This window comes from Mesoplodon bidens (genome assembly GCF_964165515.1).
Source record: "Mesoplodon bidens genome assembly, contig: HAP1_SCAFFOLD_707, whole genome shotgun sequence".
Taxonomy (NCBI): Eukaryota; Metazoa; Chordata; class Mammalia; order Artiodactyla; family Ziphiidae; genus Mesoplodon; species Mesoplodon bidens.
Genome location: NW_027672104.1, coordinates 18,911 through 45,340, shown reverse-complemented (window position 1 = coordinate 45,340; position 26,430 = coordinate 18,911). Strand labels below are relative to the sequence as shown.

Sequence of the window (26,430 nt, the reverse complement as noted above, 5' to 3'; positions counted from 1 at the left end):
CTAATCCCATTATCCTATCAAGCAATATTTACATTTTAATTTTCTCTTCCTGCTGTCTATAAACATAATTCCACATAGCTTCAATATAATTTGCCATTCTTATCTTTTCATACTAAATTTAAATTCTGTGATTCATAGTTATACTTTTTAACATTGCATTCACATGGTTTCATTGAGTAGGTCAATTTTTTAAATTGGTGAAAAATTGGAAATAACCTCAAATAAACTATTGTAAACATCTTCATAAATACAGCTTTTTTTTTTCTACTTCAAGTTGTATGTTTTTGATTCTCTATTAATCAACTTGCTTGGACAATAGTGTATTAAATAAGTTGTTAAGAGTGTTTATGAAGTCAAAAAAAAGCTTATGATCGTCTGCCAATTGTTATTTCAAGAGTGATATTTTATTTTTTTTAAGGTGAAAATTACTTGCTTTTATTTATTGTTAAAACAACTTTATGAAATGATTTGCAATGCAAAATGTGGAAAACTGCTTTGAATAACTGGGAAAATAGCTACAGCATGGGAAAACGTATGTAAACAAACTTCACTGCCACCAAACTAGAATCTACTAATTTATCTCAGATGGCATCACAGAGTAGCAATGGCAGCTTCTGGTAAACGGAGAAACAGCAGCAAAGTCCTGCAGTGAAGCTGTGATTAATTACCAAACTGAACTGTTCACTCCACTAATCCTACAACTTCCCTACATTTATCTGTCTATACATTCCTACTTACTACAGGACAAACACCCACCGAAGTGGTTCCAAAAAACAAATGAGATAGAAATTCACAATTATAAAACAAATCCAATAGAAGGCAGTGGAGGAAACTGGGAACTACTGCAAAGTTTTACTGTCTAGTCCAGGTGATGAAAACAAAGTTTTTCTTTCAAGGCTGACCACTGTCAGGAATGAAATTAAGTATCAAAACTCTCCTCACTTCTCTAGGAGTGATTCTAGCTCTTCTTGCAAAGAGCTGAGCTGCTCCTTTTCTCGGTCTTCCTTTTGTTTCAGTTCATCCAGCACAGCCTGAAATCTGTTCTTGAGAGCCAGGTTCTCCACTTTCATGATGAGATCCTCCTGTCGCTTTGCCCTGTCCTGGGTCTCTTGGAGCTTGCCTTTCATGTTATCAATCTGTTTCTGAATTCCCATAACCAGCTGATTAGTTCCCTCGTTTTCTTGGTGGTGTTCATCTGACTCATTTAGCTTGTGCTGTAGCTGCCTTTCCAGATCTTCCTCAGTGTCAATGATGTTTATATCTTCTTCATCTTGATGCTGTGTCTCATCTTCATCTTCACTGCTGCTGCTGAGGTCATTGAATATCTCCCGAAGCTCATCATGTTCTAATGAGTCATGGCCCTGCCTGTGGCCAGACATTCCTGGGGAAGAGATATCAAGGCCTTGACTTTCTGCTTCTTTTGTTTCATCTTCAGCAATTATTTCCCAACGGGTACTGACAGCTTCAGCATCTGTGCTCAGCAACCGCTTTACTTCTTTTTCCACATCTGGAGACTCAATATATTTCTTCTTTGCTGTCTTACGGAACCTTCTCTTTCTGACATTTTTTAGAGGCAGAGTAATTCCATGGTTCCATATAAACTTTTTCTCTTTGTCCTTATCCTTTTTCTTGCTTGCTTTGGGATCAGCAGTGGCAACTGGTTCCTCAACAGGAGGATAGAGATCACCATCAGCTGTACAGACAAGCATCTGAGAGATATCAGCTGTCTTGTAAAAGGTTTTTTTATCAATAGTTTTCAAACTTTCCATAACACATGGCAGATCTACCAATTTTGACGCCAATGGGACCTGGTCCACTCTGACAATTCCATGACGCCCATCAGGGTGTAACTCAATTGTCAGTCTGTCCTTCAGGTTGACATGACCAGACTGTATCGCCCGCCTCACAGTAGAGGCATACTCCGGAGGTAGGCGTAAGATAAACTGGCTCTCTACTTCGTGAGGAGCATCATCTTTGCTCTTACTCATCTTTACTTCTTTGTGACTCAGTTTTTCTCTAATAACCACTTGTTGCACTAAAAAATTTCAGCTATTTCAACAGAAAGACCAGTTCTTTATAAATTGACGTCTTTAATTACAAAGAGTTCTAGGTAGAAGAGCAACTAAGCGTCTATTCGGAATTAAGTTCCAAGTCTTTCTAAATATGCTGTGACAATACCAGTCGTTAATGACGCATTGCCTTACTCAGGTCCATTTAAATCTGTTAGCTGCAATGCCAAGTTCCAACCTCTAGATAGAGGTTGTCCTGCCGCTGCAGGACAACGCAGGGAAAGCAAATGGCGGCTCCTACGGAATGATTTTCGGCACAGAAAGTAAGGCTCAGCAGATACTCCCAATCCACAAACTCTCCCGGAACAAAGATACGCAAAAAGCGGGGCGTAGTGAGCTCTCTTCGCCTCGGGTACTTACAATCCAGTGACGGTTATAAGTCCAGTTTCTCCGGACAGGCGCGAGCGGGAAACGAAGCCACTCAGAGAAAGGCGGCCGGGAGCCGAGAGTCTCCTTCCGAATTCCTTTGTTCTTCCCGGCACTTGACAAAGCGATCCGCTGATTATCGGTGAAACGGCTGAGGACGGGCAACGCGAAATCTCGCCAAGAACCGCAGCTCCGAACGCCAGATTCTGCAACTCCGCAGCTCAGGCGGCCTCCGTCCGTTACAGCAGACCTAGCCGAGAAAAAACAGCTGCGTCACCACGCGAGACCGGCAGCTGCTGTGAGTCGCAACACGCCTCGGGCGGAAGTGCGAGCTGCCCCAGCGCGCGCAGGCACAACGTGCGATTAAGCTATCCGGCGTCTTGTCGTCTCGCGAGAACTTAGCCTTAAAGGGATGAAGACTTTCGCCAAGAGCTGTTGGTTTAAAAGTATTTAGAGGAAACGGTTCTAAGAAGGACATGGATTCTCCCGCGCGCCTCCGCTACCCCCTCCGCTAAAGAGAGTGATATTTTAATAATCAAATAGTACATTCAAAGAAGTTAAGATTTGTGATATCACACTAATTAGATATTATTATTAAAAATTTATATCCTATGTAAAGCATTCTTAAAATAGCTACATTGACTTTTGCTATGATATTAGAAATGGAAGGATATATAAATAAAACATGTATATGTACAACATATTTGGAATTCTGTAAAATTAGTACAGAATAATAGGGCATCATGGAATGAGAACAGTTAAACATTTTTTTTTAGTTAGCATGATTAAACAAAGTGGAAATGTAACTGCAGTATACAAGCTCATTGAGCTCTTTTAAGAGTAATTTTATTTCTTGGGCTTTTTTTTTTGTATTTCCCTCAGTTATTTGGAGACATAGAGGTAAGGCAAATCAGTATCTGGGTATATACCTAGATCCAGGGGAGTATAGGGGTGAAATAATGGTGTGAATTGTGTCCCATTTATATTGTACTTATGTATGCCTAATAAAAGATGGGAACTTTGGGCTTCCCTGGTGGCGCAGTGGTTGAGAGTCCGCCTGCCGATGCAGGGGACACGGGTTCGTGCCCCAGTCTGGGAAGATCCCACATGCCGCGGAGCGGCTGGGCCCGTGAGCCATGGCCGCTGAGCCTGCGCGTCCGGAGCCTGTGCTCTGCCATGGGAGAGGCCACAACAGTGAGAGGCCCGCGTACCACAAAAAAAAAAAAAAAAAAAAAAAAAAGATGGGAACTTTTATTAGAAATTTTTTAATCTCCTAACAAGAAAAGTGTAATTTTAAAAAATTTTAATACATATATATATATATATATATATATATTTGTGTGTGTGTGTGCGTGTGTGGTACGCGGGCCTCTCACTTTTGTGGCCTCTCCCGTTGCGGAGCACAGGCTCAGCGGCCATGGCTCACGGGCCCAGTCGCTCCGCAGCATGTGGGATCTTCCCGGACCGGGGCACGAACCCGTGTCCCCTGCATCGGCAGGTGGACTCTCAACCACTGCGCCACCAGGGAAGCCCTCCTATATATTTTTAAGAGGCATGTAAATCACAGAGGATCGTGTGGTGATTATCAATAAGCTACACTCTATGAAATATTTGTCCTATATTACCGAATACACTCCATTTTACCCTGCATCCTAATGCTGCTAAAATATAGTAGAAAGCAGCAGCATAGCACAGGGAGATCAGCTTGGTGCTTTGCGATGACCTAGAGGGGTGGGATAGGGAGGGTGGGAGGGAGGCTCAAGAGGGTGGGATATGGGGACATGTGTATGCATATGGCTGATTCGCTTTGTTGTGTAACAGAAACTAACACAGAATTGTGAAGCAATTATACTCCAATCAAGATCTATTAAAATAAATAAATAAAATAACATAAAATATAGTAGCTTTGAAGGATAAATATAACCATTTTAACCTATGATGTTTGTTTTCAGTAAATTCAAATTAAATATTTAAATGTGAATTTTAATATATGGCTTGTTCTAAGTAAAATATTAACACGTAGGTCTAGTTTTTGCAACCAAATGTTTCCTATAAAGATACTTGCCTCTTTACTACTGAAATATAGGGTAAGTCTCCACATTTCACTCTTTCATCCAGTGGGTTTCATTTGTTTTTTTGTGCGTTTTCTATATGAAATCAAAGGAGCAGTGAAGGTTGACAGGCTTATAGGAGGGTAAAATTGACTCACCTACCCCCCAGCAACTTGCAGCCTTATAACTTGTATTGTTTTTACATAGAAAAATTCATCTTAAATTTAACTTTTGGTCTACTTCTGAAGATTCTGTTTGGCAGAAGTCATGGGTGTATCTGTGTTTCTGTGTCCTTGAGATTCAGAAATGCCAAAGGTGTTCTAAGATTCAGGAAACTTGAGTGTTTCTGCATGATACATAAAATGTATCATACTTTGGGATTTTTTTTAAACTTTTATTTTTGCATTTCTGCACATCTCAATACTTTTGTTTTAGTTAAAATAACTTGTTACTGTAGAGAACTTATGTTTTTTTAAAATGCTGGCTTATGGAAAACCTTTGTACAAAACCGATCCTCTTTTTAATGGGCTTGGCATCGTTGTCAAGTGCCTTTTTGATTCCTTTCGACGTGTGCACGTGTGACATTTGCTCTGTAGACCTTTGGTGCATCTTGATTCCTTCTTTTCATGCTTTGTCAAACGTAGTCTTGGCCGCAAAGAAGCCTGTAAGTAATGGAAGGAAATACTCTGCTGGTAAAGAATGTTACCCTCCTGAAGCGCTACCACCTGGAGTGTCTGGTTTCCGGCCATTGTGTCCTGCAGAAAGTGCAAAAAGCAACAGGTAACCTGTTTGCATTCCCTGTCTTTTTCAGTCATTTAGAGTTCTTTATTTTGGAACTTGTATTATGTGGGTGGTCTCTGGTATTTTGTGTAGAGGAAAAAAGGTAACTCACACATGGCTTCTGCCTAATGAGCCCTCTAAGGAAGAAAAATTAAAAGTAATTGGGAGTTTCAAGTTGTTTCTCAAGTGTCACAACAGAGGTAACTCCGTGGGAGTCTTGAGGAGACTAAAATGATCACCAATTGTGCATGTGAGAGAAGTTTGATTAAAGGCAGGTGTAGTTGAGCGAAGCCCTACAGCACAGAAGTAGGAATTTGGATACGTATGAATGGGAAAAAAGACATTTTAGGCATGGGAAATAGTTTAATGCAGAATGGATGAAAAATGTGCATTAGACCTATTTTAAATCAACTGGCTTATTAACTCAGTAAATCAGATTTAGTGAGTCAAACTAGCATTAGCTGATTTCTTATCCAGGGGATAGCTGTTCATAGTAATTTTTGTCACAGAACAGTAAATAAAATGGTTGAATTATAGCTTTAGGCTTGCTAAGTGAAATAGATGGCTCTAGATGATCTTCAGGTGACTTACTTGGTAGTAATCAGGAAATTGGGGATTAACAATTGCTTAAGAAAACAAAGAGAATTGATTTTAAATAGTACTTGAAGTAGTTACTGTGTAAAATATCTGTTCAGTTGCTCATGTTAAATGGATGTTTCTAATCCCCACTGGACAACCGACTACTTTTTTGCAAATGGTAATGTGAATTGCTGTTGCATAAACTATAGTGTTGAATCCCCAGTGTTTGCACTTGAGTTTCACAGCTCTGTGGTCTCCTGTCTTCTTCCTGAGACACTTAATCGCAGGTCCATCCTCCTCACACAGGGTGGTAAATTAGAGAACGATTAATATCACCATTTAAAGAAGTGAGACTGAAATCTCAACCATCCTGAACATAGGAGCTGAAGGGGCCTCTCAGCAGTTCAGAGAGTGATTACCAAGCCAGTAGGCTGAATTCTGTTCTGTTTTCTCCGTAGCAGAGCCCTCCAGGTCCTTGTTTTGAGCTTATTTATTTTTATACACAATTCTGTATGGATACTGTTCATACTACTAAATAGTTGTATTAACTGGGTTTAACTGGTGATGTATTTACATGAAGATCTAACTTCGTTTTGTTGCTATCTTTTTAGGGGCTTTCTATTCATCAAAGCTCGTGATGTATGTAATCAGTTGGTGGTGTGTAGCTATCATATTTATGATATATAGGGCTTGAATTGGGAAAGGTGGATGGTCATTCTTCTTGCTTTTTAAACTGACAGAGCCTTACATGAAGCATTTCCCTCTCTGAAATAAATCCATGTAAAACATGTTTGGGGCCTCCCTGGTGGCGCAGTGGTTGAGAGTCCGCCTGCCGATGCAGGGGATACGGGTTCGTGCCCCGGTCTGGGAGGATCCCATATGCCGTGGAGCGGCTGGGCCCGTGAGTCATGGCCGCTGGGCCTGCGCGTCCGGAGCCTGTGCTCCGCAACGGGAGAGGCCACAACAGTGAGAGGCCCGCATACCGCAAAAAAGAAAAACAAAACAAAACAAAACAAAAAAAAACATGTTTGGTCGCTCTCCCAATGCAACTGTGTATTTGTGTGGATTTAGGGAACACCTGGCAGCCTTGTGGTTATGTCTGTAAACAAGGAAGCCTGTTTTCCAGTCCGCAAATCAGCTGTTACCCAGTGAAACGAACTTGACTGCCATTTCTGACCCCTCACATGGAGCTGTCATACTCAAGAATGTTCACGTTTTCAAGAAACGTTGTTTGCGGGCTATATGTACAAATTCCTGATCTGAAAGCCAATATAAAGCAACATCTCCCAAACCTCTGCTCTCTCACCAAGACCACACACATTCCCTCGCTTATGGCCTCGTGGCAAGCTAATACTGTCAGTATCAGACTCTCCTTCCCAGTGGTCTTGGGAGACTGCATAGTTGCTCTGTGAAAGGCACCACTGCTGAGGTTGAGAGAAGAGCATCTTGGGTGTCAGTCCTGGCCTTGCATTCCCAGAGAGAGGGGTGTGCACCTCGTTCTCCTGTTAGGGTTTTCCTATGCTGCAGGGTTTGCTGCTTGTTGTCAAAATGATGTCCTAGTGACTTGTCTTCTGCGTGGTTTATAATCCCAGCACAGTTCTTTATGATCTGTAGACTTTTATGGGGTTGTGGCCAGGTCAGTTTTTAAATGTTTGGAAATGTCCTATTGAACAACATTGCAGTGGCAGTGAAGCTTGCTGGGAGAATTGTTGCCGTAGTTTTGGCTTAAGGGTGGTGAGAAGATGAAATTTTTGATGGGTCAGTTTTAGTTGTGTATGTGTATGTGATTTATTTTTTTTAATTCTAATGTCTATTATTCACAGCTTAGATATGTTGACTTCCTGATTATTCATCAGTCCCTTTACTGATGTATTTTCCTCTGAAAAACTACATTTTCTTCCAGACTGTTTTTGTCTGATGGTGAAGAATAAATTTTTCATTTGCAGTATAAAGTTGATCTGAGAAAAAATGTTTACCTTGGATCTTCACTTGGCTTCTGTGAAAGAAACGTAATAAAATAATATGGGCAATTCCCATTACTAATCCTAACCACGTACAACAGAGGTCTGTACAGTAACATAGCAAAAATAAGTTCCTGTACTTTTACTTAGTCATTGCCTGTTTTACACTAAAGAGCAGTGAGAGACATTTATAAAGAATGATACCTCAGATCACTTTTGTTAAATGTCCTCTAATATTTGGATATTTGGTATCTGGCTTGTGTTGTCTTTTATACAATCTTGTCTTCTTTCTTTGCACTTTAGTGTAACAACTCTGTGGTTTCCTATCTTCTTCTTGTGACACTCAGGTCCATCAGAATTTCCTGTGACTGTGACAGTAGAGAGTCCTTCCTCCTCAGAAATCGAAGAGGTCGATGATTCCTCAGAACGTGTTCAGGAGGAGCCAGAGAAAATCCGTTTGAAACAAGAAGCATTGCAGGTACAAAGTTATCACTTTAAAGCTATAGAGAAGATTATTTTTCAAACGGAAGGCTGATTGCAACACAGCACAGCTTGTGTGAGGGTTCTGTTTTCTCCTCCCATCTGCGTTGTATCCCCTTGAATGGTTCCTTAAGCTTAGACCAAGGTGAATGGTGGACATTTGAACTCTAAGAAACTAAAATCAAAACATGTCGTTAGTAATATATTTTCCTTTGCTTAGAAGCTTAGTATTTTAGATTTAGGGAGAAGCTTAGTGATCATAAGATAAGGAAATTGAGTTCTGAATGAATACAGTCAGCTGATTCAGTGCTCTTGTTTTACAGATGAGAAAATAGACAGTTCTAGTTGAACTCTCTTTTTATAAGAGGAAAATATGGCCTCATTTTAAATAAAAGTAAAGTTGAAAAAAGTTTTGATGTTGATAGTCTCCTTTCCTAAAATCAAAAATATCAAGAAGCTACATTCTATTACCAAATAAACCTGACCTCTAATGTCATTCCATACTTTTGTTTGTATGGACAGAAAAGAAAAATTGATTTTCATAAGAAATTTTTGCAGCTCAAAATTAATATATATTTCAACTTTAATGCAGAGCTGAACATTTCTAGTAAATAAAGGAACACCATTTGTGGGGGACCTTGTCTTTGTGCTACAAAGTCCATGTTTAATTTTTTAAAATTATTTAATATGATTTTCTCTTCGTATGAAACATGACACTTGACAGGTTTCAGAACTAATTATCCCATTATTGTAGGACTACGGGAACTACTCTTTGATTTTCAAAAGAGAAAGTTAGATTTTTATTTTTTAATTAAAATTAATGATAATATAGAGAAATTTTAAGAAAATAACTTAGAAAATTATGAAATGTTAGAGTAGGAGAAATCTATAGTTCATGTAGAGTTACTCCCTTTCGTTTTATAAATGCGCACCTACAATTTGTAGAACGTAAGTGGTTTATTAGTAAATGGCAGAGTATGACTAGACCCTAGAGCATGTAACCCGCATTCCTTGTTATTTTAGATGTGGTGTATTCATTTCCTTCACGAATAGACCATGAGATTGTATTTGTAAAAGCAGTAATAGACAGTGGGGAAGTCCAAGAAGTTTAAACACTGGGACCACAGAATAGCAGATTCAGAATGCACTGAGAACCCTTTTAGCTCTTCTCTGTTTTGACAAGACACTACAATGATGGTATCAAAGTGTTTAAGTATATATGCACACAACTATCAAGAGATTTCAACATAGTTTTGAAAGAAGACAGGTGGAAGAGTGTGAAACTGAAGCAGTAGAACAGAGGAAAAGCATCACCTAGAATATGCACAGGGACCACGTGCAACTGAGGAGGATTCTGACCCCACCTGAAAAAGTAGCCCCATGCTCAGGTGCGCATGTAGGAGAGAGGGTGGAGTTAGTTAAAAGTGTGACCAATAGGGGAGCTCATTGAAGGGATGTGTTTGGAGGAGTGGACTCCCTGCCCCGCCCTCACCCTCCTGAAATGAGATGATTTCATTTTGAAGACAGTGAAACTGGCGAGAACTGGGGCAGCTACTGTGAGTTTTTACACCCTAGAAAACTGTTTTTGGGGGAGATCCTGTTACAGTTACTCCCCGCTTCTTCCTGCATAAGAAGCCAATCAATCGTTGACTTCAGGGAGCTTTCTGCGCTCATTCTTAAATAGAAAATAACTGTCATTTGCCTGTTAGTTGAGTAAAGCTTACAACATGAGAGAGGGGGAAAGAGTGCAAACATATCCTAGTAGGACCAGGGACAATTTAGGGCACAGAATAATTTAAGAAAAAACCCTAATTAGCATCCTGAGAGAGGTTTAAAAAGAGCTAGCAACTATAAAATAAGACTAGGGTATTAATGAAAAGGAGAATGGTCAGAAAGCAAGAGAGGTCTCCTGGAAATGAAAATATGGTTGCTGAAATAAATTCAGTAGGAATTTAAAAAATTTCTCAGTATATAAAAAAGAAAGACACAATGGAAAATGTGATAGAAATATGTTAGAGAGGCTGCATCTGGGAGATCCCACATGTTACTATTAGAAAGTCCAGACCCAGAAAAAAAATGGAGGGAAGCTGTCAAAGGGCAACAAAATTCCCCACAGCTGAAAGTAGACATCAGGCCTCAGATTGAAAATAGTTATGCAAGATGAGTAAGAATAGACTCATACCTAGGCACCCTTCATTGTGAAACTTTCAAATACTTAAAAAATAAATTAAAATAGAATAAAATACTGAGAGGATACATCCATTCCAGAGAGAAAAATACTGGTCACCTAAAAAAAAAGGTTACAATCTGACTTTATCATACTTGTCATGAGCACCATGGATCCTGGAAGGCATTAGAAAGATACCTCCAAAGTTTTTCAGGCACATAATTTTCACCCTGGGGTTTTGTATCCAGCCAAACTATCAGTCATAAGTGGAGGCTGAAGAAGATATTTTGTACCCAAAGAAATTTGAAAAATTGACCTCCTGTGCTACACCTTAAGCTATTTATAGACATAATCCAGCAAAATGAGGCAATAAACCAAGAAGGAAGGTAATAGGGGATTCAGTGCAGATTGCAGCTAGTCTATAGTGGAGAGGCTTCTATTGATTGTGTGATTGAGAGCTTAGAAACACCTTGAGGCATATCGTACTTACTAGGTGTTAGGCACTGTTGGAAGGGAGGATGGAGAGGAAGAGGAGAAGGAACTTGAACTCCAGAGGAGAAAAGGCTATACGGACATAAAGCTGAAGCACACTGAACTATGGTTGATTTTTAACCTAATATTGGTGAGGAAGGGAAGAATCCACTTCAACTTGACACTATAGATGTCCCCCTTTTCAGTGACACACAGGGGTAATGACCACCTATATAATTTGTTGTCCAAACCGGAACTTGTCCAAAATCCTTACACTTCAATAGTGTAAGGAAGCATTCTAATGCTGTAACATCAGGACAACAGGTATAAACTGGAACAGCCCAAGGCGGCTTGGGGTATGTGGTCACCCTGCACAAGGGCAGTGACACTGGCACAGTATGGAACGAGGTATAGTCTATACACAGAGACACAGTACATCTGCAGTGGGCAATATTAATTTCATTGTAATAATGGCAATACTGTCTTGGTTTGCAGCTTTTATTGCCAACTTGCATGTAATCACAAATAACTAAAGTAAACTATACTTAGTATGTATTAGTATTAACTTGGTATGTACTGAAATGTATTGTGTACTAGTATGTACTTAGCATATATTAGGCTCTAAGTGTTTTTGCATATATTAACTCATTTAATCCTCTGAATAGCCTTATGAGGTTGGTGCTAATATCATTCCCACTTTTGAGAGCAGGAAGCTAAGTCAGGGAAGGAACTTGCCCAGGCTGTACCTAATTTAAGGTTGGATCAAGGCTTTGAGTTTAGGCTCTCTGCCTGTTCTCTTAAACCTTACTCCGTACTGACTCTCAAGTAACAGAAGACTTAACTGCACATAGAACAGAATATAAATTTCAACTTTGACAACGTAACAGCTGGGTTTGGAAGGTAGACAGGAGGTAGAAAAAAGGGAAGATGGTAAGAATGTCCTCATTTTACAAAGCGTGACGTTGAGAGAGCTTCTAGTTGATCAACAATGTAGGTTTTTAAGTATATGACTACAAGTCAAAGCGATCATGAGCAGTGGAATAACTCATGATGACATAACTTTACTGAGCAGTGTGGACATAGGAAAGAGTGTAGAGGAACTAAACCCTTACTTATTAGTAAGTTAGAAAGTGAACTGATAACGCCTCCAATTTAGTGAGAAAATAGTCATGTAAGAGTATTACTTGGACATGGAGAAGAATTCAAAATAACAATAGTTGGACCTCCCTGATGGCGCAGTGGTTAAGAAACTGCCTGCCAAGGCAGGGGACACGGGTTCGAGCCCTGGTCCGGGAAGATCCCACATGCCACGGAGCAGCGAAGCCCGTGCACCAGAACTACGGAGCCTGTGCTCTAGAGCCCGTGAGCCACAACTACTGAGCCCATGTGCCACAACTACTGAAGCCTGCGCGCCTATATCCTGTGCTTTATAACAAGAGAAGCCACCGCAATGAAGAGTAGCCCCCGCTCGCCGCAACTAGAGAAAACCTGCACGCAGCAACGAAGACCCAATACAGCCAAAAGTAAATAATAATAATAAAATAATAAAAAATAACAATATTTGATGTAAACCTCATAAAAAAGGAAATCCATACAGCCAGTAAACACAGAAAAGTGTACGACTTCATGAAGTAATAAGTGAAAAGTGAGTCAAAACCAAGGAAACTACATGTCAATCAGATTGACAAATACATAAATAAAAAGTCTGGTAGTATCAGGTATTGTAGACCTGAAGTACTATGGGAATCTTCTACCCTGTTTATACTGGAGTATAAATCGACACAACTACTTTGGAAAGCATTTAGCCCTCTCCATCACCTGAAGGTATATAAATAGCCTGTGAGCCAGCAGCCCTCACCCCCGCCCTGTGTAAATGCACCAGAATAACGGGTACAGCAGGATTCCTGTCCATGATTTGCATTAGCACAAACTGAAAACAAACCAAATGTCCATTAAGAGTCAAAAATTAAATAAATGATGTGTATTTGTACAGTGGGAAAACTATCCAGCAATAAAATTGAATGAACTAGAGCTACAGGCAGCAATGTGGATGAATTTTTTAAACCAACGTTGAGAGAAAGAAATAAGATAGAAAAGACTTCATATACTATGATCCTGTACATAAAGTTAGATGTTGACACAACTAAACTCTTTTGTTAGGGATGCATGCAGGTTAAAGGAAATGACTGTCAAGAAGTGAGGTTGGTGTTTAACCGGGAAGAGGGAAGGAGCTTGTGATGAGAAAAGGATATGGGGGGTTTTTGCGATGCTGACAAGTATCAATACTTTCAGCTTCGAGTAGTGCTTATGTAAGTATTCTCTTTTTCTTTGTCACATTGACAGTTTTGTTCTGTGCACTTCTCAGTACACATATCGTATTTTACAATTAAAAACTGCATAAAGAATCGGTCGCTTCTTGAGTGCTGGATGTGGGAGTGGGATGAGACCGTTTCATTTGAAGCCCTTCACTACTGTTTGCATTCGCATGTTCATTCATTCAGCATTAATTGCACATATTCTATGTACCAAGCACTCTTCTAATTTTATATGTGTTTTAACTCATGTAATTCTCACAAGAGCTCTGTAATATGGGAGCTTATCTCCATTTTATAGATGAGGAAGTTGAGGCCTAGAGTTATACAACTTGTCCAAGGTTATGTAGCTAATGGGTAGTGCCAGGCCCATTTGCCTCAGAGAATCTGAATATTTACAATATAATCTAAAAGAGAAATTTAATGACTAATTATAAGCAAAAAAATTGCACATTAAAGAAGATGACAAGTTTTCATCTATCCAGTTAGAGAAAAACACACAGTCTGTCTTTCACACACGTACATCTTATATGTACGTGCGTGGCAGGGATTTTCCTTATTAAGCAATTATTTATTGACCGTCTACGTTGTGCTAGGCACAGGTGCTGGGGATAAACACTTAATAAAATACACCCCCTATCTTCAAATAACTTGCACTCTAAGTGAGGAAGTAAGCCAACAGTTACAGTAGAGGTTATATACCAAGTGATACATCGCTGATGGCAGTGTAAAATCTCAGAAATCTTTTGGAAAGAAGTCTGGAGATAGGTACCTCAGAGCCTTAAAAATGTTCATTTGCTTTGATCTCAAACTCATTTTTATGGATTTATTGTAAGAATGTTATTCTCAATATGGAAAAAAGCCTTCATGCATAAAAACGGTTATTTTGTCTGATAATACTGAAAAGTTGGAAAGAATTTAAATCTGTAAAATGGTTAACCAGTAAACCCACTCAGTGGAATATTTTGTAGCCCGCACAAAAAAATCAAGGTTATGAATCCCCTGATTATAGGAGAAATGATTGATTTCAATGTTAAATGGAGAAAAGTTGAACATAAAATTTGATATCCAATATGATGGGAGCTTTGCCCCAGAAAAATCACCCTAGCTGGTGTACAGAAGGGTGGAATGGAGAGCAGATGGAAGGAAGGAAAATTATTCCAAAGCCTTATCATTAGTCTTACTTAAGTAATAGAATATCAAGCAATTTTACTTTCTAACTTTTTTGGTTCCATATTTCCATGTAAGGGACATGAATTCTGAATATTTTGTAGGAGGAGGGTACACTTTTTCACAAAAATTGAACACTGTGTTCTAATTCCCTCCATTAGAGGGAGAAACTGTTGCATGTAATTGCACTTTGATGTGCTATTTAGAACCAGTCAGGAATTTTAGTCTACTTTCCTCTGACCGTGCTGAGGGTTTTTTGTTTTTTTGTTTATTTGTTTAGAATTTCTTTGAAATCAGTTTTAGAAGATTGACTAAACCATTATATTAAAAGTAGAGGAATTTTGCAATTTTTTCCCCTTTTTCCCCATTGAAAACTTGACTGGCTTTAGTGATGAAACATTAAAGAATTTGAAGTTCTTAGACTGTCAATTTTTTAAACATGTTCTGAATATAAAAATATATGTTCATTGAGCAAATGTTTGAAAACAATGAATAACTTCTTGAAGGAAATAAAAGCCACCTCTGCATGTACACACACCTAATCTGTTCTTTTGTCTTAAAAAAGTATCAGAAATATTTTGCCATGTCACTAACTACTCTTCTACATCAGAGAATTTGATTAAGCTTATGCATCATCTCCCAGGAAAAACGCACAGATATATTTTGAATGTAGCACTCCTGAAGCCCATTCATGAACTCTGGTTGAGACCTCTTGTCATTCTTAGTGGCTTCATAGAGCATTCCTTCAGACGATGAGCTGTTTTTATTTAAACCAGTCCCAATTCGGAGGCTCTTAGCTTTCTTCTAGGGTTTGGTTATCAACAATCTTATGACATCATGTTGGTAGATAAATCTTTGCCCACATCTTTGATTTCCTTAGGGTAAACTCCTGATGTAGGATTGTTGTTAGGTACCAAAAGCTACTCTCCAGAAAGTGATACCAGCTCCTCTCCCAATGATGGCAGGTAATAGAGTTCCTCATTCTTTAAGTGATTGTTCAAAGCAGTTAACATGTATAAATATACCTTACTGTTTTCATAAGTATAGGTATTATGATTGTTTATCACTGCATAAGAAACCACCCCAAAACAGTGGCCTAAAACAATGACAATCATTTATTTTGTTCACGAACCTGGAGGTTGAGTAGAATATTAATTCTTTTACTACACTCTTACTGACTGAAAACAATACCTATTTGACTAGCTCAGAGTTCTGTAGGTCAGAAGTCCAGGCACAGCGTGACTGGGCTTCCTGCTCAGATACACACGGGAACATGTGGGTTCCCTCCTGAGAGTGTTAAAGCACGTGAAATTTAAGTGTAAGATATTGAGCCCCAAACGTTGGATGTTCACCATAGTTTGTGTGGGCCACAGAGCTGAAATCAAGATGTCAGTCTGGCTGTGTTAGCGTCCAGAGGCTCTGGGCAAGAATGCCTACAGGCTTCTTCCGGCTTGTTGGCATAATTCAGATTCTGGAGTTGCAGGACAGAGGTCCCCATTTCCTTGCTGGCTGTCAGTCGGGGGAGAGTTTCAGCTCCTAGAGGCCTCTCGCTTGCCTTCTCTGCCGCAGCATTGGACTTCTTCAGAGCCAGCAATGGAGAGTCTCCCTCTTGTCCATTTTGTACTTCAATTCAGGAAGAGTTCAGGTCCTTTTCGTGGGGTGCCTGAGTAGGCCACATCCACCTAAAGTAATCTCCCTATCTTAAAAGATCAACTGATTTTGAACCTTAATTCCATGTGCAAAATCCCTTCACTACAGCACCTACATTTAGAGTTTGATTGGATAAGTGGAAGGTTTGTGTACTTCAGTAAGTGGTCATCTTGGAGGCTCTGTCAGAATTCTGCCTATTGCAAGCAGTGTCCCCACTTCAAGGACCGAAGTGTCTTAGCTCCTAAAACTCCTAAGATAGTTTATCAGTGTTCATTTTATTTCAGTGACCTTGGTGAAGGGAAGACTACCACCGCCGTGAGCAGGAATGGCAGCCAGCTTCCTGAGTCCACAGTGTGGCTCTGCTACTTAGTGGTGTGACCTTGGCTGTGCTGCTCTACTTACTCTACTTCTCTGCCTCTGTTTCCCTCATCTGTAAAATAACATGGAGTTAGTGATCGTTCTTTCCTCGTAGGGTTTTTTGTTTTATAAATTTATTTTTGGCCGCGTTGGGTCTTCGTTGCTGCTCGCCAGCTTTCTCCAGTTGAGTCGAGCGGGGGGCTACTCTTCGTTGCGGTGCGGTGGCTTCTCTTATTGCGGAGCACAGGCTCTAGGCGCGCAGGCTTCAGGAGTTGTGGCACGTGGGTTCTAGAGCGTAGGCTCGGTAGTCGTGACGCACAGGCTTAGTTGCTCTGCGGCATGTGGGTTCTTCCTGGACTAGGGCTCGAACCCGTGTCCCCTGCACTGGCAGGCGGATTCTTAACCACTGTGCCAGTAGGGAAGCCCCCTCTTAGGGTTTTGATGATTCGATTATTTAATACCCAGGGAACTCCAGGAACAGTGCTTGACTGTAAATTGCTTTAAAAGTGATTACTTTTTTAAAACATGCTTTTGAATCTGCAATTATGCAATTCAGGTATGCTAAGCAGGTTCGTTAATAGGACTTCCTGCTATAAAGAGACCCACAAATAAAAATAGAATTTTTCTTTCTTGGTCGTAACTTCTTATTTCTGACTTACTATGTTATATGCATATGCCTTTTATGGTGGGCTGCCACAAATTTATGTTGGAAAGAGTGGAATTTAAATAAATCTTTGCAAATTTGATAGATTTTGATCATTCATTTCACTGGCATGGTATAATATGACCAGTAGCAGACTAAAATCTGAGTTCACTTCTGGCTCTGCCCCTAAATCCTGATGAGACCAATAGCTGGAAAGGCTTTTGGATATTATACTATGAATTACTTATAATATTGACTCTGTTTGTTTAGGAAACCCTGGAGGAGTGCCTAAAGCAGTTAAAGGAGGAAAGAGTAATAAGACTGAAGGCTGATAGACGAGTCAGTGAGGTAAACACGTTTCATCTGCTTTTGAGAGTGTTTTGGTTTTATTTTGATTTGATTTTAAGCCATATACACATATTTTGTAAGCTTTAAAACTGTAATATGTTGCAAATCGGTGGTATCATATGGACTTTTGCATTTACTGGTATTTAGTGATCATATGATCTATATTCCAGAAAGCATGTTTTTTTTTTTTTTTTTTTTCTTTTTGCGGTATGCGGGCCTCTCACTGTTGTGGCCTCTCCCGTTGCGGAGCACAGGCTCCGGATGCGCAGGCCCAGCGGCCATGTCTCACGGGCCCAGCCGCTCCGCGGCATATGGGATCCTCCCAGACCGGGGCACGAACCCGTATCCCCTGCATCGGCAGGCGGACTCTCAACCACTGCGCCACCAGGGAGGCCCCAGAAAGCATGTTTTTAAAGATGTGAAAATCTGGTTTTGTGTATGTGTGTGTGTGTGTGTGTGCTTTTATATGACATTAGCTTATTTCCTGTTCATGATTCTTTGATTCAAGAAGGCACTTTCTGTGCATGTATTGTATATACAGTAACATAAAAGACATGATGAGACTCTCCTGGCAATGAATTAGGAAAGTGAATCATTTAAATAAATTTAAGATATTGGAAAACTTCTAAGAATGCAATGAAAGATAAAAATATATACTATGAGAATTACATTAGGTAATGTGCATGAAAGCAGGGCATAATCTAAAAAGTTCTATCTAAATATAATTTATCACAGGGTGAGTGTAGGGAGGAATTTTTAAAAGTGCATCCAGTGGATTGGCAGACACTCATTCAATAAATGTTGAGTACCTGCTCATGTAAGGCAAAAGGGGCATCATGAACATTAACGGCCTTTCTGAGAAATACGAGAGTTGAGCTTACAGGGGGTTTTAAGTGCGTAGATGCTGAGCGGAAGGGGAAGAGTGCACGGGGGTGAATATGTTCAAGAAGCCAAAGAAAATATTGGTGATCGTACATTTAATAAATTGGGTTGGGTATGATTTAGGACTTTTAAACGTAAGCATTAGATATTTTACTCACTAAAGTTAATTCTTAACATTCATCAGAGTTGTAATATGTTTTGTTCAAATCAGATTCTATAATTCACTTTCTAATTTAAGGGAAACTTAAAGCAGGTCATTTTCTAATGTGGAATGAGGCTCCATTATGAATTGAACCAGTTAGAAATGTGATCTTTTGTGAAAGATCATTAATAAAACGGTAACTTGGGTTTATTTATATACCACCTAAGTGTTATATAGGAAACTTTGTTGGGTGCCTGTGGGCTTTGGTTATTATGTGATATGGTCTCTGTCTTTACTGGCGGAGGGTTACATTAATTATAAAATAATTACATTTTGAGTGTTTTAGTTTTGTTCCTTGAAACTAGGCAAGACTACTTTTTCTTTGTTTGTTGTTTTTTGGGTTTTTTTTTGCGGTATGTGAGCCTCTTACTGTTGTGGCCTCTCCCGTTGCGGAGCACAGACTCCGGACGCACAGGCTCAGCGGCCATGGCTCACGGGCCCAGCCGCTACGCAGCATGTGGGATCTTCCCAGAGTGGGGCACGAACCCGTGTCCCCTGCATCGGCAGGCGGACTCGCAACCACTGCGCCACCAGGGAAGCCCAAGGCAAGACTACTTTTGATGACAATGAGAAAAAATCATGTCAGACGTTTTCAGTCTTCTTGTATAGCTGGAACATGAAAATGCCCAGTTAAGAAACACAACTTTCTCTTTGTCTGAAGCCCTTCATGCCCACTCATTGACAAGCATGATCCTGGATGATGAAGGTGTTTGGGGCAGCACTGAGAATTCTTTTCAGAAGTTCCATGCTTTCCTGGTTCTCCTTAAAGATGCTGGGTTAGTTCATTTCTCTTCATGGCATTCTTCTCTTTGCGACTCTAATGGTAGTTTGCTGAGGAACTGGAGCAATTTTCATCACTTACGTGGCTATATTTAGCCAAATTTAGTGTAATTATAGGTAATATAGTTGACATTTTAAAATGAGGAATTAAATTTTTTAAGAAATGCATATAGGGAAGCCTGCTTTGGTAGAGTGGGGAGCCCAGTATAAAAGAGTAACCTGTAGACAGAGTAATTAGTAGGTATAGTTGTTTTGTAAAGACTAAATTAAAGGCAGTTTTCATTGAAAATAGTCGGGAATGCATAAGAATTTTCCTATCTTTCACTTCTTTTGCTTGTTTGATAAGTTTGAATTAAAGTTATCTTTGCCTTAGACATAAAAATGATTATTAATCTGCAGGGGAGATAAAGGTCAGTGGTTCTCAACCGGGAGCAATTTTGCTGAAAGAGGGAAGTGGAGATTGATAGTTGATGGAGTGGTGTTTTGTCAGTGAATGAATTGGTGTTGGTGTTGGGAAGGAAGGAACAAACACATTCTTGGAAACTGGAGGAAAGGTGGTAAAGAAGTGTAGGAATGGAGGTGTGACAGGCAGTGGACAGGGTGCATGGAACATATTGAAGCTTCTAGTGAGACAGTGGGATGTCTCCTAGAGGATGAATCTGGAAATGGCTGAGGATTTGGGGGAGAGAGAGGCTTGTAGTCTGGAGTAGGATGTTAGCTTTTAAGATTTTAGAAGTAGGGCTTCCCTGGTGGCGGGGTGGTTGAGAGTCCGCCTGCCGATGCAGGGGCTATGGTTTGTGCCCAGGTCTGGGAGGATCCCACATGGCACGGAGCGGCTGGGCCCGTGACCATGGCCGCTGAGCCTGCGCGTCCGGAGCCTGTGCTCCGCAATGGGAGAGGCCACAGGAGTGAGAGGCCCGTGTACCGCAAAAAAAAAAAAAAAAAAAAAAAAAAAAAAAAAAAAAAGATTTTAGAAGTATTTCATGATTTTAAGTCTGGGGAAATCTAAACTGCTCTTCTGTGATTATAATAACCTTTGTCTTTTCTCCTTTCCTCCTCTTGTCTAGGCTTGGGCAGTTGGCCACAATGGCTGGTATAGATCAGTCAGATTTTCATTTACTAGGTCGTCCCCAGATGAATTCTCCTGTTAGTAGTCCACCTAAAGAAGAAAAGAAGGCACTTGAAGAGGAAAAATCAGAATCAAAACAGGGTGCCCCATAACAAATGCAAAATAGCCAAGTAAATGGACAGAACAGCACTTAATGATTCTAAGAGTGATTAGCAAAAAGGAAATGTCCAAGTCAGCGAGAAAACAATAACGATCAGTCTCTAATAGTTCACATGCCCGGGAGCTAGAAGACTCTGGAATCCTTTCGAAATCTGAGATTAGTAAATGTGGGCCCATTTCATGATACTGTACTTTTGTAAATAAGGAGACTGGAAGTTCTTGAGAAAATTTATGAGTTAAAGCAAACTATCCTTAATGAAGAAAGAAGACATTAGAGAAAATATTCCAGATTTTAAATTGTATAAATGTCTATTCTGTTCATATTTTATCTAGGTTTCTATTTGTATGCAGTCAGCTTACAATGAAGGAACAGTAATGAAGGTACACATACTGATATAATTTTTAAAATAAGTAATCCAGACATAGCTAATAGGTAACATATTAGAGTGAATCACCTGGTTATGGGAATGGGAGGGGAAAACCTGTCAGCTTTTCCTCCAGCCTTACTTGGAGCCCCCATCAGCCCATCTCAGAGTGGTCTTGGGAACTGACAGCTTGAGAACACAGTCTGGTCACAAACTACATACGGTTTACATGTGCCTGGAGGATGGAAAAGACATTAATTATCCTACAGAATAGGGTTTTATTTTTAGTGAGGGAAAGGAAATGGGTAATAACTACCCCAATCACCAAAGTCTGAAAACGTAGCGGACATAGCCTTGGATATAGCTAGGTTAAGCTGAGAATCACTTGGCAAGATATAATTACAAAAAAAACTGGCTCTGAAATCTTCTGATTAATCAATTGACTGTGTTAATAATAAGATTACAGAGTAACATTGAAGTTCTGAACTCTACTTTTTAATGGTTGGCTTTGTTCATCACTGAATTTTTGTCTTGTCTTTTGTCTTCCCCTCCACTTTCCGAAAATTACAGGTGATGCTAGGATTCCTTTGCCTCTCGACTCCTTCCGTGTCCCAGCGTCTACTCAGGAGGCCTTAGAAACTTCCAAAGACAACCTGGGGGTCCCAGTCACAGAGCAGCGGCAGGAGTCTTTTGAAGATTTCATTGCTAGAACATATTCTCCTTCAGCAGACGTCATTTCTGGAACTGGAAGTCAAAGAAAAGAAGAGGAATTATCTAGAAAGAGCAGGTCTTCTTCAGAGAAAATGAGCAAAGCAGATGAATAGACCAAAAAATACTCTGCTAAGAAACAACCTGGGAAGGACCTGCATTCCTGCTCTGACTCACCTGTAAAGCAGAAAAGCAAAGGAATTGGGCAAAATAATTCTTTGGTTAATAAACCAATTAAAAGTGAGTCTTCGAGAAAACACATTTCTGTTAAGAAAGAGAGTAGAATAGTGACTGTGTCATCAAAGACAACTAAAAGTAAACTCAGTGTACTAGAACAGTCTGAAAGTGATACTCTTGGATCTGATTGTGAATTTCAAGAAAGCATCCATACTCTATCACACCTAACGTAGGTCTAAATCTTTTAAAATTATGTTTTTGCCTTCAAATTTTAATAAATTACTTATGTTATTATTATAGCATATGGTGTTTTCAGTTACTTGACTGGAAGCCATTAGAGAAAGATTTTTTTATCTATACTTTTTTATTATAATGAAAGTTTGGGTGTACTTTTCCTTGTAACACTTTGCACCATTCATTCAGCTAGTGTTTACTGAGGGCTTCATATGTACAGTACTTTTCTGGGTGCTGTTGCTTTCAGCAGTGAACAAAATAAAGCCTTTACTCTCCTGGAACTAGCACTCTGTGGTGGCAGAAAACATAAACAACAAAGCAGGCTAAGGGTTAAAAAGAGATGGGAATAATAAATGGAATAGTTTTACCATTTGGTTAAACATCAAACTATTATATAAATCACACAGCCAGAAGCCATTGACATATTTTAATTCATAATAACCAGAGAGCCTCAAACATTTACCAAGACACTTAACCGTGTTTATGGATTACAGCAACGCTCTGAGGTAGGGAACTCTTACCATCCCCATTTTATAGATGAACAGTCTGAGGAGACATTATGTGAGTTGCCCAGAATTACACAGCTATAAGTAAGTGGGAAGTTGCAATGTGACCCGAACCCATGCTCTTTTTTTTTTTTTAATGTATGGACTTTATTATCTTTCATTTGTTTCTGATTTATGTGAATTTTTTCTTTAAAGATTTTTTATGCTGTCAACCATTTTTAAAGTGTTTATTGCATTTGTTACAGTATTGCTTCTGTTTTATATTTTGGTTTTTTGGCCTCAAGGCATGTGGGATCTTAGCTCCCCGACCAGGGATTGAACCCTCACCCCCTCCATTGGAAGGCAAAGTCTTAACCACTGGACCACCAGGGAAGTTCCCCTTATGTGACTATTTTTCTGGCAATTTTTTTAAATTTTATTTTTTATTGACATACACTTGAATTACAGTGTTGTGTTAATTACTGCTGTACAGGAAAGTGACTCAGTTACACATTTATGTACATTCTTTTTCATATTCTTTTCCATTACGGTTTATCACAGGATATAGAATATAGTTCCCTGTGCTCTACAGTAGGACCTTTTTGGGTTTTTTTTAAATACATGCACTTTTTAAAAATAAATGCATGTATGTATTTATTTTTGGCTGTGTTTGGCCTTTGTTGCTGCACGTGGGCTTCCTCTAGTTGAGGTGCACATGCTTCTCATTGTGGTGGCTTCTCTTGTTGCAGAGCACGGGCTCTAGGTGCCTGGACTTCAGTAGTTGTGACATCCGGCTTAGTTGCTCTCTGGCATGTGGGATCTTCCCGGACCAGGGCTTGAACCCATGTCCCCTGCATTGGCAGGCGTATTCTTAACCACTGCGCCACCAGGGAAGTCCCATGTAGGACCTTTATGTTTATCCATCCTGTATATACACCAGTTTGCATCTGCTAATCCCAAACTCCCAATCCAACCCTCTCCCACCCCCTCCTCCTTGGCAACCGCTAGTCTATTCTCTATGTCCCTGTTTATGTTTCTGTTCACACATAGGCTGTAACCAGGCTCTTAATTACTTTGTTATCCTGTTCCCTTGTTAAGAAGGGTTTAAGGAAGGCACAGAGAGAAGCCAGTGACCACTAGAAGTGCAAAAACAGTGGGGCTGTCAGAAAGCACACCTGTCTCCTTCCCCCATTGTGAGCAGAATTTTTAAACGGCAGAGTATGTAAGAGTATGTGATGACACATCTCTGGATTAAATTATGTCTCCCTGGTAAAACATGTACAGATAAGTCTTTAGTTCAATCAGAGTGAAAGGTGAGATCAGAGAAAAGCTGGAGTGTCAGATTTCTTGTAGAAGGTCCTGCCTGATTGTTACTAAGAGGGCTACTACAGTACTAGTTAGTTCATTAGTCATGGGTTGAGTGTAAGAGGAGTGAAACAATGAGCAAGATGTAGTGTTGGCCCTTTAGCAGTGGAGTCAGAGGGGAAGACGCACAGCAGATGTCTCATCCTGCACGTGACCTGCTGTGACGGGCATATTCAGGGCGTTTAGTCAGTGTTTGTGGAAGAAGAGGGGGAGCCGTGAGGCAAAGAAAAGTCATCAAAAGGGGCAGTCCCTAAGCTAAGTCTTAAAGGACTCGTGAGAAACTGGTGAGTCAGCCGGTGAAAGGCAAGGATACTCAAGGCAGAGTGGACAGCGGAAGTCCAGAGCCGTGAGTGTGCGAGGGGTGTGTTACAGAGCCACAGGCACAGGCTCTGGAGGATCAGTGCAGTGTCCCCAGGCAGCGGCAAGTGCCCCTAAAGGAGGCAGTGAGGAGGAGGAGAGCATGTCTTAACCAACCATGTGCGTGGAGCTGGTTTCCTCAGAAAATAGCTAAGAATGGAAAGGACAAGTTCGGGTGGCATTTTAGACCACTGACGTCAGTATGGATGAGGAATCTGAAGAAGCCTGGAGATAATTATGCCCCACTCTTCTGAGGAGCAGTGCTTTATATTTTCAAGTGGGATTTTCACGCTGCCACCTCCTCTCCTGTCCCTACTGAAAGGTTTATAGGCCGGCAGAAGGGAGAACCTGGCTTAAGTAGAGTTAATCAGGTTCCTTTACTGTACAGCTTCTCGGGGCTGCTGTAGGCTAATGTTCATTCTGGATCGTCACAGTAGGCGTATGGTACACAGCCATCCTCAAAGCTATTTGACCCTAGAGTCCTTTTTTAATAGAATGTCTAACAACTGGTTCCACCGAAGAGCAATTTCGTAACTTCTAGACCAGGTAATAGCAAGAAGAAAGGGGTCTGAAATAAGGTATAGATGAAGGGAGGAAATAAGTTCTAATTGTATTTAGGAAATTACCAGCAAGACTTGACCTTGGGAAGTACGGAAGAAGTAGGAGGCGGAGGCTGAACCCCCATCTGTGTGACTAAGGTTGGGTGGTGGTATCATTGAGTTTGGAAATAGGGGATAAAGAACTGAAGTGGGGAAAAGACTTTAGTTCTGGACATGTAGAATTTTGAAGCACCTGTAGAATTCCGAAGACAAACTGGTAGATAACTGGACATGCACGTGAAGACATGGAAAGATAAAAATTTGAATGTCCTCAGCACATAGCAGCAGTCATTAAAATCATGAAAATGGATGAGATGTCAGAGAATTGTGAGTCCTGACAACGTTTCAGTGATAAGCAGAGAAAGAATTCTGGGAAGGAGAGAGGTGCTAGAGATTCAAGAAGGAGGAAGGAGATGCCAGCGTCGTCCTTCAGAGACTGTGAGTGTCCATTGGATTCGGGCAGTTAGGTCCCCAGTGACCTGAGAGCAGTGCAGGGAAGTGGTGGACAGAAAGCCAGATGGCAATAAACTGAGGGTGTAGGGCTGCCTGGCGGGGCCAGGCGGGGCTAGTGAGGACAGTGGGAATAGGCTGCTCTCAAGGAGTTTGGATGAAAAGAGAAAATAATTAGCAAAAAAGAATTTTTTAGAATGAGAAGGACTTGTATTTTATATGTTGAAATGGAGGAACCGATAAAGGAGATCCTGAAGATGTAGATAATAATTTAGAGAATTGGGGAAACACGGACATATGAATAAGAAAAACACCTTGCACAGTATATAAAAATCACTTGTATCCTTCGAGCTGGATGGATACTGGTAAGTTTGGGAGGAAATAAAGGTAAGAAGAGATAGAAGTTAAAGAAGTTTATACTGATAGCCTCAGTTTTCTTTGACAAAGATTTTTCAGAGACACATATATACACATACATAATTACCGTTTGAAAATTCTTTCATAGTTACATGTTTTATTAATCACGTCTGAGAAAAGTCACTGATTTTCATTTTGTACAGCATTATCTTGTAAGGACAAGATACAGTGACAACTTCCATGCTTTTTGCATATCAGAGCTGACACTGAAAGTATCTGCATAACTGAATTTTCACTTCTGATTTGTAATAAGTTTATCCTTAGGAGGATACTTTCATAGTGTTTGATCACAGATGAGTTTGGGCATTGCTATCACTCAATAATGTGAAGCATCTGTCAGGTTCTCTCCTACACTATATATTCATATTTTGTCCGTTAAGCAAATATTTATTGGCGGCCTGTGGGAATAAGATACACCTAGGTCCTCTTTCCTTGGTATATTCACAAAAGCCTCTGAAACTAAATTTCCAAGTCAGGCCATACTAAGGCCTGGCATAATAAGTTTTCGTTGTTAACAGTTTTTTTGTGTTTGTGGGGGTTTTCTGTTTTTATTTTTTTTAAGCAAGGATAAGACACTGTCTTAACTCAGTAGTTGTCCATTCATTAATAAGTCAAAGAAGACATTGATGAAGCATGGTATTTTGAATATCCTTTCCACAGAATAGGTAATGGGCCATCCTGAAACTCTGGTGAGATGCTTATCATTTTCAGATTTTGGAGTGGCTGAGAAAACCCTATTACACCTTGAATTATCACTAGAAACATGAATTCAGCCAA

The 26,430-nt window shown here is 40.1% G+C and overlaps 1 protein-coding gene and 1 pseudogene across 2 annotated transcripts; one reads left to right on the top strand and one right to left on the bottom strand.

The window, feature by feature from the left end:
- Nucleotides 1-347: 347 nt before the first annotated feature.
- LOC308610570 (transcription initiation factor TFIID subunit 7-like) lies at nt 348-2,159 on the bottom strand. Its single transcript, XM_081259656.1, has one exon. The coding sequence runs from the start codon at nt 1,986-1,988 to the stop codon at nt 939-941; it is 1,050 nt and encodes a 349-aa protein (XP_081115782.1). The 5' UTR covers nt 1,989-2,159; the 3' UTR covers nt 348-938.
- Nucleotides 2,160-2,313: 154 nt separating this feature from the next.
- Nucleotides 2,314-21,979, top strand: LOC308610571 (centrosomal protein of 78 kDa-like; annotated as a pseudogene). Its single transcript has 10 exons — nt 2,314-2,332; nt 2,626-2,760; nt 5,131-5,266; nt 6,457-6,506; nt 8,154-8,284; nt 17,327-17,404; nt 19,098-19,264; nt 20,336-20,507; nt 20,830-20,877; nt 21,416-21,979. The product of its transcript is annotated as a centrosomal protein of 78 kDa-like (transcript).
- The last annotated feature ends 4,451 nt before the right edge of the window (nt 21,980-26,430 follow it).